General features: G+C 38.6%; 1 protein-coding gene across 1 annotated transcript in view; it reads right to left on the reverse strand.

Moving 5' to 3' along the window:
* Positions 1–13,330, reverse strand: part of KIAA1328 (KIAA1328 ortholog) — a 173,373-nt gene that overhangs the window by 20,380 nt on the left and 139,663 nt on the right. The window contains exon 10 of the mRNA XM_033086007.1: positions 9,086–9,194. Within this exon, the coding sequence (XP_032941898.1) occupies positions 9,086–9,194 (109 nt within the window). The remainder of the gene's footprint in view (positions 1–9,085; positions 9,195–13,330) is intronic.

The following is a 13,330-nucleotide window of genomic DNA, read 5'->3' on the forward strand; positions in this document are numbered from 1 at the left end:
GATAGCAATTTAAAAATCATTATTATAATCCATATAGTAAGAATGACTTTTAAAAGCTGTATAAATTAGAGGAAATGACAATAACAATCTTGAAATCAGTGGAGTTTAGAAACACAATAATAATAAAAGGTCAGGATACAAGCTCACTACTGATTTCTGTCTTCATTTACATCATCTTAATGTACCATCTCACAACTCTGTTTGATGCCCACCAGTTTTTCCAGTAGACAAGACAATAAAGAAATGTTCCCTTCTCATTTTCTGCAGCTCACTTTTAATTTTATAAAATTCTAATAGTATCTTAAACCTATCCACCTCTTTTCCAACCTGAAGAGTCTCAGTTTTTCTATTCATCCCATAAAATCTCTCTCATATCTGGGAGCAATCCATTGCACTCCCAGATGTGACAGCCAGCAAGCAATAACCACTATTGAGCAGAAATTTGCTGCAGTAGTCTTTCACTTCAGAAGTGGAAACAATATAAAAATGAGAAAGCTTGTTAAAAAAAATAGTCATACTAGGGCTCCAAAAATAGAAATTCAACCTATGGAGAAAGACTTCCTAAGGATGAAAAGAAACCTTGCTAGTTTAAGTGAAATGGTAAACTGTCATCCAGTCAGGCCTAAATAAAGAAAATAGAACAAACTACTAGCTCAAGGAAAGGAAAAAATATCACAAACCGACCACCAAAAAAAACCACAAAATCAAACCCCATGAAGAATTCCAACCAAAGACTCAGGGTTATTCTGCTGAAAGCATCAGGTCCAAAAACAAATCCCAGTTTTAAGTATATAAAACATAGGAAGTTAAAGCTAGAAGGAAATTAAGTTACAAAAGGAACAGGATGACAATGACAGAGCAGAAAAACTCAATGAGCTGAATATACATTCACTACGTGGGAACTTATGAAGTTTCTGAACTTACGAACTTTATAAACTTTCTCAAACTACAGAGGACACAGTGGAAGACCTGTTTGAAGCTGAAATGTCCTGCAAATAAATTACAGAACAAATCGACCTGAATGAACAATAATGAATTGCTGGGATCAGCTGGTACTCACTCAAACTGCTGAAGGAGCTCAGGTATGAAACAGCTGAACTATTTGCTGTAGCATGCAACTAATTGCCTAAAACTGCTTCAGTTCTGGGCAAATACAAGATCTATTTTTTTTAAGTTATCTAAAAAGATGCAAAAATCTACACATGAAGAGGTCTAATGTTTAGAACAAGCAGATAGATAGAAATTATAATTTATAATAAGGAATTAATAAACTCGACATATTGGCAGAGACTAAATATAAAGTCTTCATTCACAGGGGACCTCTACAAGATTCATAAGATTATTATGCATCTAAACAAGGAAAATACAGTTTATATAATCCATCTGGAGTTCCAAAAGTCCTCCAGCAAATCTATTACCAAAGTCTTAAAAGCTGACATAAACTAAGAGAAAAATCCATTAATGGATAACTGGCCAAAACTCGGGAAATTAAGAGAAAACATTAAAAGTGGTCCGCTACAAAGTGGCCAGAGAGGTCACCAGTGGAGCTCGCAGAAATCTGGGAGGGCCTGAACTCTTTAATGCATTCACAAGTGGCCTAGAGAAAGGACAAATAAGGAACAGACATTTGCAGATGATACTATACTATTCATGGTAACTCAAAGACAAGCTGAAAGTCTTCATTGAGGCAGAAAACTAGAATATCACAAAGGCTTTAAAAAGTGCATTAAAAACTGGAAATGGGGCAAATCAGACACTATAAAGCAAGCACTGGTTACAGTCCTTAAGTGACAGAGAGGTAGGAATTTATTTTTGAAGAAGGAAACTCATCAGCTGAAAACAACTGATGAAATACCTGAGAAGACAGAGCTGTGTCTGCCTGCTGAGACATCTGACAGGCAGGGATGAGACAGGCCCTGCTCAGACCAAAAACCCCTGCAGTACCACAGTCACTGGTGTTTGAGTTACAGGGCATCACCAGGTCACAACAGCTCAAAACAGGACTCTCCAAAGCAGCCAAACTTCTGTCACCACGATTTTTATTGAAAATGTTACCACATCACAAGCTCATGTACTGCTGAAACAGATGCTGCATGCTCTCAATCAGGTGTAGGCACACCCTGTCCCGAGTGGAGGGCTTCACATCTTTGATGACTAAGCCTTTGATTCATAGGGCAAGTGTTAAAAGTATATTAATAATCAGGGCACTGACCATGCAGCACATAGGTTAACCCTGCATTTGCCTCCAATCCATATTGAAAATATGAATGACAAACAACTTACTTTTAGTTCCATATATTCAGCCACAAGAAGAATAAGGTGTCAGTACTCCAGGCCTATTTTACACCTCATGGGTAACAGGTATCACCAAAAGGATATTTAGCTGGTTTTAAAATAAAAAAGTGAGGGTAACTAGCTGAGTTGTCTTGAGATAAGCAAGACAAATTCCACCTTAACTATACCATCATGGACCAGCCAAGCACAAAGATGTGCTGTGGCAACATCCTGCCCTAAGGAGTTTACACCCTGAAAGGCCCAGCAAAGTGAAGGAGAGAAGAAAAAGGGAATTTATGAAGCACATGCAAAAATGTGGAAGGATGGCAGAGACATCTTTTGGGATAAAGGCCTCTTAAAGTAAGATGCAATTATCCTGCATATATTATTCATCAATTTCTCCCATCTCAAAAATAAAAGGACCTTCCAAAAACAAGAGGAAATACCTGGGATAATGAGAAGAGAAATTACTACAGTACTGGGAACAGAACAGTTGCTTAGAGAACCATGAAGACAGGAATCAAGACTGATCTTACCTTGCCAAGCTCTGTAGAAACTGCCATCACAGTAATTCTAAAAAAGTTTTTAAAAGTACAAGGCAGAACACTCAAGGTATCAGTGAAGGAAAAAGAGACAGTATATTTTTATTATTTTTTAAAATTTCTTTTTCTTTTATAAAGGAGTAGAGGAAAATACAGAGGAACCTGAAAATATTTTGAGGCTGTTTTCATTGCTGTGATTACAAATGCAAACAGAAATCACATCCAAAGAACCAACATTCTCTCAAGATTTGATGTGGTATTTGAGAACCTGCAAATGCACATGGGGAAAAATTGCAAAAAATAGTAATTAAAATAACAATGAAAATTATGCAAAGAGTTAAGTCAGTTTCATAACATGATTTGTACTCTATTTTCCTTTGCTTATTATTACTTTCAAACTACAATCAAGTTATTGTCATACCACTGAATGATGGAAACCTTGCCAACTACTTCAAAACTGACACGTTTTCTGTTGCACTGAGCATTCCCAAAAGACATTTCCCCTCATTTTAATACAAAATCCTGTCAGAACCATGGAGCTGAAAAAAAAATGTGTAAAGGATATGTAGCTGTAATAGACCTCCCCCAACTAGTTGAGTTTGGAATAAAAGACGATCAAAAAAGACTCAAAGATCCAGTGCTAGATTAATGCAAATATCTGCTTGTTTGCAAGTGTACTTTTTGATTAAACTGGCATACATCAAGTACAATTAGAAGAGTTATTTATAACTAAGAAATACATAATTCTGCATTTTAATGAGGGTGACAATTACAGCCAACAGTTGGTAATTAACATTAATCCTTTTGCACTGCAAATCAGAATTTCCCAATATGATTTTCATTGTCAGCAATGGACACACCAAAACTGTTACTGCAAAGCAGCTATTACGTAGGCTGCTTTGACACAAATAGGTGTTCCTGTTATACACAGTAAAAAAAGAAGCCAATGATGTGTTAAATTTGATAACCTCAGATGTAAATACAGAATGTCACTTCAAAATTTACTTGATGTCTACAACACAAAATATAATCAAGGCTTATCATTTTCATGGCCGAACCCAATTCTAAGTTTCCCAGGAGCCAGGCTTCACAGGTGAAATCTGATTTCAACACAAGCTTGAAATCTCCCATTGTTAAATTTGGTTTAGATCCCAGCCCTGGGTTCACATCTGCATTTCCCCCCTGAGACTTCAAAGCTTTTAGTGGTTGTAACCGAACAGAGCAGATAAGGAGGAGTGTTTGCCCACTCGGTATCAGTTTCCACAGCAGAACTCTGGAGCAACTACTAAAGGCAGGAATAATCACTACTGAAGGATTTGCAACTGTAGCAAAACCTTATTGCACAAAAGGTTTCCAATAAAATTCTGGTTCTCAAACCCACTGAATTTTACATCTCAAGCTTCCCAAATTCCTTTAACATATTTCTATTCCTTTAGTAAAAAAATTATCTGAAAATAAGTTCCATGTCTATAACAAATTTTGAACTTATTAAACACTGATATCTATAATCCTCAAAGAGGTGATTTAGATTTGCTATGTGTGTAGCCTCTTAGCTGTTGTTTTTTCAGAGAGAACAACAGAAAACTCTTTTCATACTGATCTTTTATAGGAAAAGAAACTCAAATTCTATCTGAGGCACAAGATCACAATGCAGGCAGTAAATGAAGCCTCTAGAAGAGTGCTGAGGTGTTCACCACCTGGGTCAGGCAACTGGAGGGGGATTAGTGTCAGATACAAGTAAATGAGAAGGTAAAAAAGGAGAACTGTGAGCAGTAAGCCAAGAAACCTACAATGCGCTTCTTACAAAGAGCTGTAAAATTCACATTTATTTTGTAAGTATGAGATAGATGGGTTATTTCTACATATAGAGGTGCCCAACTAAAATCAAGATAAGTGATATTAATGTCCTATGGTCAGTATTATTGAACCTCGAAAGCAATAAAGTATGAGTCGATAAATATTACATTTGCAACATACTTAACATTCTTCTACTGTCTCTGGCACTTATTACACATTGTAACCGCAAGTCTACAATACATTATTCATATTTGGGGTGTCACTGAGTGATGGATTGCTGTAAGAGAGGCTGTCCTTTAAATAAATCAACAAATAAAAATGCAAATGTTAACATTTTCAGCCACAACTTTTTCCATCTTGAATGGGGAATGAAAATTTCACATTATATCGACAGCCAGCAGAGAGAACAATTAACAACCTACACTGTGAATAAGAGAGATTAATTTGCCAATGTCTGGTTTTATCACTTGCATATGGAACTACATTGGACTTTTTGCACTGCTGGCTTTCTCAGGGAGTAGGCAAAACTTCCGCCTCCTACCACATTCAGAAACTAACTCACTACCCTGCTCCAAACACACTTTTAATCTCTTTAAATGTTCCTAAATTAAATCAGGAATGAAAGTTTTCAGCTTCTTTTGAATCTTAAGTGGTGTCTGATCCAAAGGGCAAAAAAACAATTCTATTTCTTTGGCAGTGCTTGCTTAGACTCTACAGTATGAGGAACTTCAAAAATCATCTTCAGTTGATATCCATATTTAAACATCTAAAATGCAAAGATGTGAAAATCAACTACCACCTAAGTAAGACAAAAGCTTGAATCTAATCGCTGTCATATTTCCTAACACTCAGCACAAGAGATCTACTTTATACTATTCCAGTGTGCATTATTAAGTATACAATTCTGCACATTATATTTTACATCAGATATTAATTTGCTTAAAAGTCCCTGAGTACACATTCACCCGAGATGTGCTGGGCAATTGGGTAAATAGTTTTGTTTTTAAAACATCCCTAAACACAATTTTACACAATACAATCTGCTTATAAGAACTCCAACAGGCCACTGTAGTCTAACAGATAATAATACAGCTCAAATACAGCATTCATATTGCAAGAACTTCCCAATCACTTCTTTCATTGGCTACAAGAAATTTCAAGACAATGCAGTAAGTATGAAAGCTTTGATCTGAAACTGCAAGCAAAAACCTCACTTAATGCTGAAATCCCGGACTATCCCAGTTAATTTATCTAACTGTTCTTGAATTCGCTTTGTCCAAAGTGAAAAACACTACAGGAGAATTATCTGTTTCCATGGTGAGCAGAACAAACTTTGCCTGTGTCCTTTTAAATGCTTAATTTCTGCAGTTATTTGACTTACTGTGCCAAACTCAACACTACGTGGGGAGAGCCTGACAATTGTAACAGGGTTGGAATCAAATTAACTAGTATTTCAGAATGTACAATTTATAACTTCCTTTTTTTTTATTATTCCCTAAGAAATATCTGAATACTTTAATTTAGAGCAGTTTCACTTCTGTATGCAATACATTTGTTTTGCTGAAATCAGTACCTAGATATATCTAAGGTAAGGTAAAAATTTCATTTCTAAATTAAAGTATCAATATGCCAGTACTTCCCCCTGTCCAGCTCCCCTCCATTTCAGCAGAAACACAGACCCTCTCTTCCAGGCAAACACCAGTTATGAAAAAATGTACCTGGTCACCAAAAAGGTAATATTTAACACAATCAGAGTAACCATGCTTTAGGAAAAAACCTACTCTTCCAAATTTGCCCAGCCCCAATCTTGCCTGTGAATTGTTTTCCCAAATATATTAGCTTTGGTCTAGATCAATAAGCACATGGAGTAGAAGAGTTTTCCAGACCTGCTGTGAACATAATTTCAAGGGCCTCATGCAGGTGTAGACACTTGGCTTTAGAACACTGGATAACCAAACTTGCAGTGTTTGGCTGCATTATGGAAGGCAGCGACAGGCATGCACAGAAGCCTGACAGGCAAAAAAATTCACTATTAGCCCAGCTCCAGATGCCGGATAAGGAAATCTGGCATTTTCTCTTTCTTTCAGAAGTATCACTGGAATCACCTTGTGCACACTCATTTTGCAAGTCTGGTCCTTCTACAGGTCTAGCACTAAGGCTCTCAAGGTTTACATCTACCTTCCAGGGACACTTATTTCTTGTTCATGACATGCTTCATTCTGAGACAGAGGATGAAGTAGGACTGCAGCAATTCTTTCTCAAGCAGGAGGTAGCTGTAACACACTGAAGCCTCCAGTTGAGCCCTGCCAAGGCAGGCTATCATGCCAACACATCTTCTACCTGCCATGCCTGCTTACCCAGCCAGCCCTTCCCAGAAGCTGTGCTAGCACCCTGATGCCTCTCACTGCCAGGGAGCTTCTGTCGCTTTCCAACACCTTCTCTCTGGCAGGCTTTGCACTTCTGCTGCTGCTGGGTGCCAGGGTTTGTGCTAGTTAAAGCTGGCACAAACAGGAGTTGAATCTAGTTCTATAAATTTAAATAGTCAAAAGTAATTAGGTTTACATGTACTGCTGAATAAATAAATTTGCTCTTAGGCTAAGGCTTTGTATTGCAAGTTTCAGATCTGTGCCAACTGTTGTGGTTAAGCTGTTAACCCCCCCAAATCACAGATCATAATGAACATGCTGACAAACCCTAACTTTAGTGGCACAAAAGCAGCAATAATTCTCAATATTGATTAATTTAGTTAGTTAAACCTGCAGTCTAAGCTTATAACCATTCAGTGATAAATTGAGAATGACCTGCTGCCCAAGCAGGTTTTTCGATGAAGGATAGAATCAGCTTTAGGTCTCCCCAGAAATACTTGTCCATTTACCATTTTCAATTAGAGAAGGCCAGGAGTAAGGGAAAGCACAACATGGCTGTTTAACCAAGTCAAAAAAAACCTACAGCACCAATGCTGAGAAAGAAAAGGAGGAAGCATGGGAGAATGTGCCCAGAAATACAGGATTTGTCATCAACTAGTAAAATAATACTTTAAAGATGACAGCTAATCAGACTCCTTTTACTGATCACTTTACCTGATATGATTTCTAACAGCATATTTCAACAAATATTTTACTCCCCTCTGTGGAAAAGAATAGACCATCAATCCTCTTGAATAAAATTTCTTTCTCTGAGCAGTCTTCATATGATCTGCATAATTATATCTACTCCTCAGTGTTTGAATGGAATCTCAACCTTGCACTATTAGACAGTATCAGCAGTATCTTTACACACACTTTATCTGCTATGCCTGCCTTGCAAAGGTAACCACTGCTTCTAAGAGAAATGCTTAGGCAATCTTGTGGTTTCTGTTAGTTTAAACATACAGCTACTTGTGGGAAACAGCCCAATCTAACTCAGTCCTTAAATCCTCCAAGAATTATCATCCCTTCCATCAGAAGAAAAAAAAGTGTTTCCATAACAAGTAAGTACAAATTTGTCAATATTGATAGTGGTTTTTTCACCTATTATATATCACAAGTTCTCTCAGAAGATAGAAATAAACTGCCAGCTGCTGCCAAGAATACAGGGATGATATCAAGCATACATTTTCCAAGTCCACTGGGCCAAGAAAAGATTAAATCTGACTCTAGCCCTCTCATCCTCCAAGAAGCATTTAACTCTTCTCATGAATGGTTGCACATTCCTGTTATGCTACTGCACTGTTATCTAACTAGTGGTATAAAATACTGCAAGTTCATATTTCAATCTGCTTGTATTTTGTTGCTTAACTAAAGATTTTATTATGACAAAATGTAGGATATGATAAAGAAAAGCAGGGACTGTATGCTGTTCTTTTAGGCATTTACCACTAGAAATGTAATCCTGCCTAAAGAAGGCAAGTTGTTTTCAGACTTGTAAGCGTAACAACAATGCTGCTTTCAGTTTTTTCATTGGAACAGAAGTGATAATGCTGCTTTTCCAGTGCATTTAGTGCAGACATATAGTATAATCAGGAATTGCTGACTTAATGTGATTTTTTTGCTTGTCATTACACATAAAATAACTCTCATAAAAAACATTTTAAAAGAAATGCCATTTGATAAAAATGGGGGTGGGGGAGGAGGCGGGTGAATGATGAGAGATTAAAATCTTCAAGCGAATGTAAAACCTAACGGGGTTAACACTGTCCATTAAAATTATTTACAAAGGTATTTAATGTGTCAGGAATTGGAACATAAAATACTTTCTGTTCAAAATCTAGGTAAAATTAAAATGTTAGAACTTGGCATATTCTTGCTTTTTTTATTCTAACACGCAACTTAAGGCTTACTATAAATGTCAAAAGGATATGGCAGTTTACAGTTTATATTATTCAGCTTGTGGTAATATGAAGCATTATAGAAATTCAGCCACTTCCCTGCATCTAGGAGAATTTGATGGTTGTGTTTGCAGAATCTTAAACCAGAGATTACCCAGCAGCTTACCGTGAAGGGTCATGCTGAATTGGTGATATGGCTGTAGTTGCAAGCGCTTTGCTGCTGCCCATCAACCCAGGAGATACGGCTGCATCCTTCCTAGGTCCTGAAGTTGTCCCTGTGGAATGAAAGGAAGACAAACCAGGCATCAGAAGCTAGAGATTTTGGAATAGATGTTCCTCAATTCTGCCTTATTACAGAACATTGGGATGAAAAACTGAAACAGTTTTTGAGTGAGAAATATACACAGAGAAATGACAGAGAGCTCATCAGTTGACAGTACTGTGCACAGCATCTTTTCAGGACCATGCAGAATCAAATCTGTAGAACAAGACACACTCTGCAGCCTCCATCTTACTGCCCAGAGTTTGACAGACCTGCACGGTTATTATTCCTTAAGTGGTCCAGAGGATTCAGTTTGTTTCACAGATGCAGTTCTCATGACGTGCTTTAAGATGTTAGTTCACCAAATGTAAATATCACTACAACAGTATTTTCATTTAAATAAAATAGAACTGAGAGTACATGCCTTCTTCCCATCTCCAAATAACGCTTGAATTACAAAATAATCTAGGTTTAAAGGCAAAGTTTGGAGGTCAGGTAGTTTAATCCTCCATTCAAACAGCATCAACAGATTTCAGACACTTGTCACATTAGGTGCTCAATGTCTCCACTAATAGAACCTCTCTGGGAAATTCCTCTGGTTTCACTGTTCGACCAGCTCATAGTCAGAAATGTTTCCTGTATAGCTAATCAGAATTTTCTGAGTTGTGACTTTTTCCTGTTGTCTCTTGCATGGCTAATGATGACTTTCAAGAAGTCTCATTCCCTCTTCTCTACACCCTCTCCTAAGACAGCTGAAGCAAGATCCATGCTGAGTCATCTCTTAAGGCTGAACACACCCAACTTCCTCAGCCTCTTGCTTCAGCCTCATGGCTGTCCTGGCTGCCTCTGCCAGACTTCCTACAGTTTGTCAGTGTTGTCCACTGTGGAGTCCCAAACTGGACACAGCATTTATGGCCACAGTCTCACTGAGCTAACTGGAGGGAACTGCCATTTCAGCACTCTGATGACCACAGTTTTATGATTATGGCCCAGTAAGAGCTCCAGTTACTCCACCACACAGGCACATTGCTCCAGGATATCCCCTTCTTTTCAGGCAATACTGCCTTCAGGGCTGTCCTGCTACATGAGATCAGTTCAACCCAATTGAAGGATCCTAGCATTTCCCTTTGCTGAACCTAAAAAGGGTTCTGTCAAGTCCTTTTCCCAACCTGTTAAAAGTCCCTTGAATACTGTGCCCAGCTCTCCAGCCCACTGACTACTTCCCCAGCCTGCAAACCTGCTGAAGGTGCAGCCCTGCTGCCCAGGCTGTCGATATTAAGCAGCTAACCACTATGAACTGGCTGCCAGCTGGACTGAAGACAACGCTTGAAGGCTGGTGGTCCAGCCAACTTTTCACTTGCTCACCTGAGAACTGAGTTTCATTGACCGGATTCAGTAAGACAAATAGCATACAGGTAAATAAGAGGTAAAGGGCAATAGGAAAAGTAGGAGCTATCTGATCTACCACAAAAAAACCTGTGGATTTGGGCTTTTTTTAATCTAGCCTAATTAGTTGTGTGCAACCAACACCACTTAACAAGACTTAGTATAGGGAAAGCTAAACATAGCAACAAAAACTGAAGTCAAACCAGTGTTTAGCTCCTTATGTAGCCCTGTGATTACCAAATATTTCTCAGCTGTGTAAACAAAAGCATTATCTATGAGCCACGCTGAAACATGAAGCAACACAAAGTTGTAATTGTAAAATGTACAGTAATTTCACTAATACAAGCCGCACCGTTTGACTACAATTTTGCTCCCACACTGGAAATGCGGCTTACACTCAGGAGCGGCTAATATGTGAATAATTTTCTGAAATTTCCAACCCCGGAAGTGCAAATCGAGGTGCTGAGTTGAGCACCTGGCAGTAAAACCCGGCTTTACACGATTGTTACAAATTGGTTACTCTGTTGTGCCGCGGTGGAGCCGGGCTCCGTGCCGGCAGTGTGGGGTGGGGAGGGGGGCTCCCTCCTGCTGGCCCTGTGGCTTGGGGGGAGGCGGGGGGCTCCCGTCCCCTCCTGCCGCCACCGCTGTGAGTGCCAGCGGGCTCCATCCCCGCCTCCCACCACCACCGCGGGTGCCAGCAGGCTCCGTGCCCCCCTACCACTGCAGTGCAGCACTGGGCTGGGGCGAGCGAGCCCAGCGGCAGCGACGGCCGGGCCCAAGCTGCCCCGCTGAGCAGCAGCGCCGAGCTGGGCCACCTGGCCCCGTCGGCAGCCCCGAGCCCTCACGGCCCGAGCTGAACCAGTAAACCCCGCCATCCCACAATTCTGTCACTATTTGGCAACTTTGTTGCACGCAGGTCCTCGCTGTGAACGACAGAGAGGCTTATAATTGGGTGTGGCTTGTGTATGGACAAAGAATGAAATGTTTGCCAACACCCGGAGATGCGGCTTATAGTCAGTGCGGCTTGTATTCGTGAATTTACTGTACAGATGTCCAAGGAATTATTTAAAACAATGCAATGATCTGAGGTTTATACAAATATATACAAGTCATAAACCTGCATGCTTTAAGATACATTTTAGGGAGACTAACAGAAAATATGTTATCATTGTGCTATTATGAACTGTGTTTCAGCCCTGTGCAGTGAAAAAATCTTGCCTAAGAGAGTTAATTATCAGTGAAGGAAGTCTTGGAAATATCATGGGGATATATGCTGATTGTGAGTCCCTGGTAACTTGATAGTGTGCCAATCCATGATGAGAAGAGTAGGCATATAAAGACTGGAAGCCTCTTGCTTGGAGTTTTGACTTTACAATCGAATGAGAGACATTTAGAAATCATTTCACGTGACAGTGGAATGAGGCAGCTGGATTTTAAGAAACTAATACCACAGTAATAAAAACCTTGTTAACATGGGAGAAAATATTCAATTCCTAATATGAGGCAAGGTTGGCACACCATCAACATGCTACATCCACAGAAAATGAGATGTATCTGTGCAAAAAAAGACAATCTATGGACTCAGAAGTGGCCAACACAGCCTCAAGGGGACTATTCAAATACCAAAATTTGAAAATATGATCAGAGCTAGAGACAGAAAACAAGAAAAGGAACTCATCAGGAATTTACTGAGGCTATAAGGCTGCACAGACATAAAGCAGAGGCACCATGAAATCCTAAATAAATGTATATTAAAAAAAGAAAAAAAAAACACCAAAAAAACCAACCAAAACAAAACACCCAACAACAACACAAAACCACTGTAAAATATATCTTTGGAAAAGGCATGCAACTCTTTTGAGGGAAAAGAAGCACTCAGGAACAAGCAAATATATAAAGACAATTAAATCAATAACATTCCCAAAAATGTCCAAGCTACTACTAATTTTAAAATACATTATGAGGAAAAAATAAAGGAGGAGAAAACTGGCAAGTAGAGGATAATGAAGACCCTGTTGATGTATAATACCTGCTTATATAAAGCTGATGAAAAGAAACTACCAGGGGAAAAAAAAAGATACAAAGTCTTTAGTCTGAAGGATATATATTTCAGGGCTAAAGGGAATTAGTTAATGAATTTATGAAGTGACTGGTAATTATTTATGAAAAGTCATAGAGAACTGGGGTGATACAAATGACAGCAAATTAATTAGATTGCAGGTGTTAGAAGACAGTATGAGACTAGAGACATTGCAGATGATCTAGAGAAGCAAGAAACGTGGAAAAAGAATAGACACATTTACCCCTGGAAAAAAGAAAAAGCTCTTACATAGTGTGGTAATTTAAATCCTGACACCAATGGAAAGAACCTGGAGCAGCAAAGAATCTCAAAAAAAAAAAAATCCAACAAAAAAACTAGATATAAGCTTGCAAGGCTACACCAAAGCAATTATAAATGTCTCCTAAATGGTAATGTTAAGTATACTGTTTTCAATTTGGCTAACTTGGTACAAGAATGATTTAAAGTAGATCAAAGAATCATTTGAGAAAACTCAAATAGCCATATATTTCTGCTTGAAAAACAGACAACAAAAACATTATGAAAGTGGGGAAATACAGCAGTCTGTATTTTAGAAGTGTAAACATTAAGAATGAAAAAAGATTGTGGCTGGTTCAAGCAGCAATGAAATGAAAGTAAGCAATGGGAAATCTAGGTTGATAATCATAAAAGAAATCTTTATGACTTGAATAATAGTAATATTC

This window comes from Catharus ustulatus, chromosome Z, assembly GCF_009819885.2.
Source record: "Catharus ustulatus isolate bCatUst1 chromosome Z, bCatUst1.pri.v2, whole genome shotgun sequence".
NCBI lineage: Eukaryota > Metazoa > Chordata > Aves > Passeriformes > Turdidae > Catharus > Catharus ustulatus.